Source organism: Aplysia californica, unplaced genomic scaffold, assembly GCF_000002075.1.
Source record: "Aplysia californica isolate F4 #8 unplaced genomic scaffold, AplCal3.0 scaffold00308, whole genome shotgun sequence".
Classification (NCBI taxonomy): Eukaryota; Metazoa; Mollusca; class Gastropoda; order Aplysiida; family Aplysiidae; genus Aplysia; species Aplysia californica.
In genome coordinates, this window is record NW_004797578.1 from 299,483 (window position 1) to 307,925 (window position 8,443).

An 8,443-nucleotide genomic window follows, 5' to 3' on the forward strand; every position below is an offset into this window, starting at 1 on the left:
GACATGTTCTTAAACTGAAATGCACGGCTCAAAGAGTCAAGGCTTCAATTTTCGCCATTACACTGAATGAAAAATTCTTTGAAGCTTTAAACACTTAAACCTTTTCCCCCTTTAGTTTGCAGTTTTAGTTAGGTTTGAGTAGATAGAAGTATATAGATACAATAACAGTCCTTTAGTGCTGGAAAAGAGCAAGACAGACAGACAGTTTAGTTTTAGTAAGAGTTTTACAGCACTTTCAACACAATAAGGTCATATAAATGTCGAAGATTAGAGGTATTACAAGAGAGTAACAAACACAAAAAAAAGAAGGAGGGGAGATAAAGACGATAGATGTTGATAGGACAGAAGAAGCAAACCACACCATAGCACCCACCAACCACCCACCTGCAGCAATTTATATCAAAAGAGGCTTAAAATCCTCACCACAGAATGCCCCAGCATCTTCATGATGGAGCTCAGTTTCTTGATCTTCCAGCGGGCCGTGCTGCTGGCATAGCCGTCCACCCTGGGGACAAATTTGTCATTGTCTTCCGCTCCGATGCCGAGATTCATAAAGTGGACTCTGTCACCCCGCAGGTGGTCGGAGACACCCATGCTGTAAAAGAAATAATAACAATAATAATAATACTAATAATAATAATACAGAACAATTATATATAACGCATTTCCAAAAAAGTAGCTCAATGCGCTTTACATTGGAAATACCCGTTTTCAAAAACCTTTCTTACAACTTCCTTTCTTCTCATGCAATATATATTTATACACACACACACACACACACACACACACACACACACACACACACACACACAGACTATTTTCATTCAGACGTAGGTGCAGAACAACTATATTTTTTTTTAAATAACGCTAAAAGCTTGTGTCACGACGCAGTGGAATCAGGTGCTTGTCAGTTTGTGGGCATGTGGAATTATCGGTATCATCTTAAAGCTTGTCTATTTGTCTTGCCCTCGATGAAAAAAAAACATCCATATATCTTGAATAGAAGTCGAGATATTTGAGAATGAAGGAGGTGTGGGTCGCCGGAATCTGGTAACTTCTAAAGCTTGAGAGTCATTGAAAACCGAGAATGTACATACTTTAAGTGATTATTCAACGTTTTTTAATAAAATTCACATAGAAATATGTTTTCATATGTATATAAAAGGTGTTTAGGCAAAAAAGAAAAATTCGATAAATATTGTCAAACTGGAGGAAAAATGCCTGTTACTTCGATTTTATTATTTTGACGCGCGCCTGATTTCACCACGACCATCATCATCCATGCCTTTCACCCCTGGCAGGGTATAGGCCACATACAAGCTCCTTCCATTTATCTCTATCCTGGGCCAATCTTCCTAGCTCGTTCCAAGTGAGCTTCATCTCTCTAAACTCTCCGTTCAGAGAAAATCCACGACCAGCCAAGCAGAGATAATGGTTTTTGCTTGCATGTGTTTCTGTAACAAGTTCTTTTTACGAGAGAGGTGACTCACACCCCGACCTGGAGAGAGGATGACTCTGTTTCGGGAGTCACTACCTGGTTTCGGCATTTAGTCGCCTCCTATGACACGCAAGCACCACGTCAGTCCTATTCTTCTCAATGGCGGGACTGCACGTGCGATTTCACCTCGATGCCTCATATTTTCTACCATGTACCCGCTGGCCCAACAGCTCAGACTCGCAGCTGTGCTGCGGTAACTGATTTGAATCCTTGCATGCAGAAGATGTAGGGTTCTAGTTCTTTTAGTTTTGTTTTAGTAAGAGTTTTACGGCACTTGCAACACAATAAGGTCAAATAGGTGCCGAAGATTAGAGGTGTTACAAGAGAGTAACAAACATAAAAAAGAAGGAGGAGAGATCAGGACGATGTTTGATAAGAGGGAGCAACAAACCATACCAGAGCACGTGCCAACCATCCACTCTAGTTCTTTCTTACCAAACCTTTTGCTCATCTTTTCTGTTACAGATAGCTGATCTTTTCTGTTACCGATAGCTGAGCAAAAAAAAAGCGTAAAGCAGAAGTGACGTGCAACTTCACGACAAGAAAGAGGAATGCACAAGAAAGAAGAATAGATAAGAAAAAGATTCTATCTCCCCTCTCAAGTGTGCAACATTCAAGAGCAAAAGTATAATGTATGGACAGTGGTTGGGACTCGCTTGCTCTACTCCACTGAATGACAAGATAATTAACTCTTTAAACCCTGAGTTTTTTCCACCGTTTCTGGAGTTTTTTCTACAGTCACCTAAACCTGGTGCACTACGTCTCATTATAACCCCCAAATGTTTGCCTACAACATCTAAAAGGCGGAAACAAATGCTTTGAAATCATTACTAAAAAACTTGGTTCGGGAATAGTTCCGAAAACCAAGTTAAAAACTAGCTCTGAATAAAACGAAAATGTGGTCACTGGAATCCGATGGGGAACAGGGTTATTACCGCCGGACGCTGGTTATTACTGCAGGACGCTCCCAGCGTCTGATGGGGTTGAAAGAGTTAAAGCATTAAACAAGGACAAGAAGCTGACAGGTGATTCTACCAAAGGTGTGAATCTGACCAGGTCATTCTTCAGGCCATCAAAGTAGCTTATCGGTGGATTCTTAGAGCAAAAAAAAAAGCCTTATGAACGCAGGACCATCTTGAAATAATGGGAAACCTACCTCTCAGCGTCAGTAGGATTTCAATGGGTGGGTGTTTGGCGGATGCTGTGGTGTGGTTTGCTTCTTCTTTCCTATCAAACATCTATCGTCCTTATCTCTCCTCCTCCTTTTTTGTGTTTGTTACTCTCTTGTAACACCTCTAATCTCCGGCACTTATATGACCTTATTGTGTGGCAAGTGCCGTAAAACTCTTACTAAAACAAACAAAAGGAGATCAATGGAAGCAATGGTAACCACTTTGCTATGTCTATTTACCTTGGATCAAATGAGTAGACAGTACAGTTGACTCTAGCAAGTGCATCATCAAAGCGAAAATCATTGGCAATTCTGAAAAGTAAATAGAAAGTACAATGGTTTTATTGAATCTTATAAAAACATTGTGTGAGGCACAAAGGTACTCAAACAAATGTACAGAACTATACAGCAATAATGAAACTGAAACTTGCTTTTGAACATTACATTTTGGACAAAAAGACATAAAACGTACATAAAACTAAATTCAACTTTTGTCTTTGCGACCAAATCCACCCCACCCTCTTTTAATCTTTTAAACATAAGGAAAATAAAGTAAAGAGAACCAACTAACAAAGCCACAAGCTGCCAACATGTCCCGACGAGACACTTTTGGGACTTGACACAAGTGTGAGACATAGTTTTTTAAAGTTTTAGTAGAGGTTTTTACGGCGCTCGCAACTGCATAAGGTCATATGAGCGCCAGAAGATTAGAGTTGTTACAAGAGAGTAACAAACATTTAAAAAAGAAGAAGGGGAGATAATGAAGATAGATGTTTGATAGGAAAGAAGAAGCAAACCACACCAGAGCACCCACCAACCACCAACTGTTCTCAAGCATCAAACCTGCAAAACACAACAACACTCATTTCTCCCACAGACATCGAAAGCCATCTGCAATTACTCGTAAATGAGAGCTAGACATAGCCCTTCACGAAGATGAGCAAGTCAGATCACTTCTTGAAAAAAATACATAAAATTATATACAGAAAACCCCCAATCCCATCCTACTTTGTCCCTAACCAGGATATCAGGGCCAACTTTTGGAAATCAAAACTATCATTGCCAGAAAAGCAAGACCTAAGAGGTGAAAAATGGTATAGGTATAACGCTCCTATCAACACTATTAGATTATTTAAGAGGCAGGACCTTCGAGTTTAACGTCCATCTCCAAAAGGACGACCGGACCCAAATAGGATATTTGTATAAAGTGCCTTTCTCAAGAACACAACGCCAGACCGAGCTGAGGCTTGAACCCTCGAAGTCTGGTAACCTAACCAGTTGGCAAACAACACCACTAACTAAGGAGGAATAGGACATTAGCTGATGAGATCTTCGAAGACAACCAGTGCAGAACTGCCAACTTTTCAAAGCCAAATAATGTGCTGGTTGGCAGCTATACTAATGTATTTCAAAACTTAACCAGCTGCTTGCACTGCATGCTTCCCGGGAAGCTGAGAATGTTTCTGAGTGTTCTATGGTCTGCTGGGGTAATAATATAGTGTAAAGCGCATAAGAGCTTGCTTTCAAGTGGGGACAAGCGCCATACAAATGCTATTTATTATTATTATCATAAATATTATTAACTTTCAAACACAAGAAACTTGCCTGATAGTGGTCAACTTACCCAAAGGAGTACACGATACATGGCTTGTCCTTCATAATAGGGGAAAAAGGTTCGTCAAAACAGACAGGGTAGTTCCCCATCAGCCTTGTGTCTTTGCAGATATACTCCATCCTTTGCCAGTCCCTGTAACAATCAACATGTGTTGTTTTTTTTCTCAGTTTCTGCAGCATGCACAATGGAGAGATAAAAAAATTCCTAAGAGGAGCATAAAAATAGAAACATACACAAAGACATATTTTTAGCTTGTATTAAAAAGCTACATCAATTCCTCAAAACTGCTACAAAGCAATTTTTCTTTTTTTAAAAAGAGGGAAAAAATAATAAAGCTTCACAAAAACACTTTGGAGAAGGAGAAGGGCCTTTGATTGCCAATGAATTCTCTTCTTGCATCAGTAACCTCCTGGAGGAGCCTACTGACAATGTCACGTTCATAATATGTGTCACGACGCAGTGGAATCAGGCGCTCGTCAATTTTGGGGCATGTGGAGATACTGATATCATCTGAAAGCTGATTTATTTGCCTTGCTTCCAATTAAATTAATATCCATCTATCTGGAATAGAACTTAAGATATTTGCGATTGATGGAAGCGAGGTCGCCTTGTTCCAGTGGTGAAATTAGCAAGAAAATGGCTGCCAAAGTTTGGTAACTCCAATAGCTAAAGAATCATTGAAAACAGAAAAATGATATATTTGTGCCTTTAATCAATACTTTTCAGTAAAATTCACATGAAAATGTGTTTTTATACGGACATAAAAGAGGTTGAGCCCAAAAATACAAATTCGATAAAAATGTCCAAACTTTCGGAAAAATGCCTTTTTCTCCAATGTCTGTATTTTGACAAGCTCCTGATTTCACTAGTTGCCTCACATATACAGTGAGGGCTGTACTTATCAGACCACAACGCTATCTTGTCAAATGCAACCAGCGACATTTGTACCAGCTACAACAAAACTGTTGAACACAAATACCTTGAAAAAGAACAAATGCAAATGATAGTGGACAGCACACACAGTGTAATTGAAAGATCCCTGTAAAATGGTATGGTCTATGTGCTCAGTGATAGTCTTAACGTTTTTAAGAAAGCAAGACAATATGCCCCCCCCCCCCCCTCCCCTGAGGTTCGATTTCTGAACCATTCAGACCTGACTGAAACAAAAACAACCCTGTTGTAACAAACGTTCGTTGCCTTTGATACACACAGAACAAAAACATCCAGTACAAATTGAAGGTCTAGACGAATGGTCTTTTTCACTAACTCCATGGGGCCAAAAACAGTCCTGCCCCAGAAGACCCAACCAAATATCTGAAATAATTACTCTTAACTTTATAATTACTCATAAAACTATTATGATTTGCTTTTGCCGATTTCTCAAACGCCCGAGCAACCACTGGTGCTCGTCGAGTAGCGTTGATTAACGTGATTCAAACACCTAGACGCCGTCATACTGTCACTCAGGCGGTTGAATCACGCAGATTTTGGTAGGTCTAAACCACATATGTCCAGTAACTTTTATGGAAGAAAGCTTTTTAAAAAAAAGTCAAGTTTCAGACCATCGTCTTACATCATATCATATCATATACCTGAATTTCAGATTCTAGGAATGAGCATAAAGAAATAAAAACATTTTTTGCTTCTCCAGAAAAATTTGTCTCTTGGCTCCTATGCGGTAGAATCATGCGGCTTGCGATATATATATATATATATTAATACATGTACACTCAAGAATATGCCATAAGACCAAGTGTGTGTTTCAGCACTGCCAGCTTTTACACATGATTCTTTAAACAAATGTGAGGCAGCGTGGTGAAATCAGGAACTCGTCAAAATAATGAAAGTCAAGAAACTGGCATTTTTCTGCCGGTTTGGGAATTTTAATCAATTTTTTTTTTTTTGCTCAACACCTTTCATGCCCATTAAAAAACACATTTCTGTGTGTATAATACTGAAAAACGTTGATTAAAGGCACAAAGGATGTAAGTTTTCAGTTTCCAAGGACTCTCCCGCTAAGGAAATAACTCAACTTTGGTGGCCATTTTCTTGTTAATTAAACTTCTGAAACCAGGCGAACCCCACCTCCTTCAATTGACAATATCTTGACTTGTATCCAAGATAAATGGATATTTTTTTTCATCAAAAGCAAGGCAAATGGACAGGCTTTAAGTTGATACCAATAACACAATATGCCCCAAAATTGACGAGCACCTGATTCCACCGCGTACTGGTACTTGAACACCACCATACTACACACTATGGTTCTCAAGTGACTTCAAGAAATATCCTACTACTGCACATAAAATATTTATTCATATTCGCAAGTCTCACCGTTCCAAGATGCAAGCTCGCTGCCACCATGTAAACTCTCCTTGTGTGGTATATTGAGCATCTGTAGAACAATTTGTAAAAATAATGAATATAGTCTTTTGACTTTCTAATTACATCATAAACAGGACTAGCCACACTGATCTGTTGTTATTCCTATCAAAGTAACTAAATCAGTCTTATTGTCCAACTATTTTAAATAATCAACTCTGAAGATCACCAACCTACTGACATTATTAAACTGAAACAGATTGAGCAAACGTATATTCCCTCAAAAAATACTGTAAGAGTATTTTAACATTGAAAGAAATATAATTCTCAACGTGTGCATTTCTCATTTCCAGAAACACTCTAGCAAAAAGGTAAATGAAATTCATAATCGAAAGTAACAATTTTTCTCAAGGACACTGAAGTTATTCCAAAGGCAGAGCAATAGGCACAGTGGTTAGAAAAATAAACAAAGGGATTAAAAAGGAAAATGCGATGGATCATTTGTAACCACAGTCCTCCCCCCACTAGTACGAGTAGGGTACGAATACAAAAAGAACTAAAAATTCAAAACTTTCCTACGCTTTGCAGTGCATACATGTTTTGCATATTTGAGAAATACATCATTCCACACTACAAAAATTTAGTTACGCTCACAATTTTGCTTTCTTTTTTAAATATTTTATATATATAACTGAAATCAATACATACACCGAGACTGTCATCAAAAACACAACACACATAACATTTACTCACAAGTCTGGCTAATCACTACAACATTATTATATTATGACAATGTAGCCACGCTGGCCATCACATAACACATTACAAAGCTAATGGCACGAGATTCATATAATCTTTCCTCAGGGTACAACAACAAGAATACCTACAAGCATTCAAAACTCTAGAAACTATGAATATATAACCCATCGCCCTTCCAGCCAAAGTATGCACTTACTTTTCCAGACTTGACAGACATCCCCTTTCAAATATAAGAAAGGTGAGAAGCGCAGGGATGCTGTGGTGCTCAGAGACAAGATGAGAAGGAAGGCAAACGAAGCAACAACAATTTGAAGAACGAGGCGCCATCCTGTGGCTGGTGTGAGCATCTGCCTCAGCCACAGTCCAAACTCCGGGCGTAATGTTAACCTCATTGTTCCTGGAGGTGAAGATTTACACTGAGGACATGGATCATTTCTGTTCAATTAGCTGGCAAAATAGAACCATCACACATATGTGTTGCCACGCGGAGGAATCAGGCACTTGTCAGTTTTTCGGTACATGGGGTTATTGGTATCATCCTAAATCCTGTTCATTTGCCTTGCTTTTGGTGAAAAAAATATACATCTATCTTGAAAAGAACTTGAAATATTTGCGAATGAACAAGGTCAGGGTTGCCTGGTTTCAGAGGTGAAATTAGCGAGAAAATGGCTGACAAAGTTTGGTAATTTCCATATCTTGAGAGTCCTTACAAACTGAAAAGTGACATTTTTTGTGCCTTTCATCGATGTTTTTCAGTAAAATCAAAACAAAAATGTATTTTTAAAAGGATATAAAAGGTGTTGAGCCAAAAAAAGAAAATTAGAAAAAAATTGCCCACCAGTCAGAAAAATGCCAATTTCTTTGATTTCACTTTTTTGACAAACACCTGATTTCACCATGATGCCTCACATATTATATAATAAATGTGAGCCACAACACTATCAGTTCATTCGGTGTCAGCATAGCTCTAATAATTTATTTTGCCTATTGAATTTTAAGCCACCCATGGTTTTGTTTCGTTTTCTATTCACTGCTTACTTTCCAGAGTAACCTTGCCTGGCCAAGACTCCAAGCAGGC

The 8,443-nt window shown here is 38.6% G+C and overlaps 1 protein-coding gene across 1 annotated transcript in view; it reads right to left on the bottom strand.

Moving 5' to 3' along the window:
• LOC101863520 overlaps positions 1–7,798 on the bottom strand; it is a 10,138-nt gene extending 2,340 nt beyond the window's left edge. Inside the window, exons 1-5 of the mRNA XM_005102025.3 lie at positions 7,562–7,798; positions 6,619–6,679; positions 4,294–4,416; positions 2,910–2,981; positions 424–595 (exon numbers count right to left, since the gene is read on the bottom strand). Coding sequence (XP_005102082.1) covers positions 424–595; positions 2,910–2,981; positions 4,294–4,416; positions 6,619–6,679; positions 7,562–7,757 — 624 coding nt within the window. The 5' untranslated portion in view covers positions 7,758–7,798. The remainder of the gene's footprint in view (positions 1–423; positions 596–2,909; positions 2,982–4,293; positions 4,417–6,618; positions 6,680–7,561) is intronic.
• Positions 7,799–8,443: the final 645 nt, after the last annotated feature.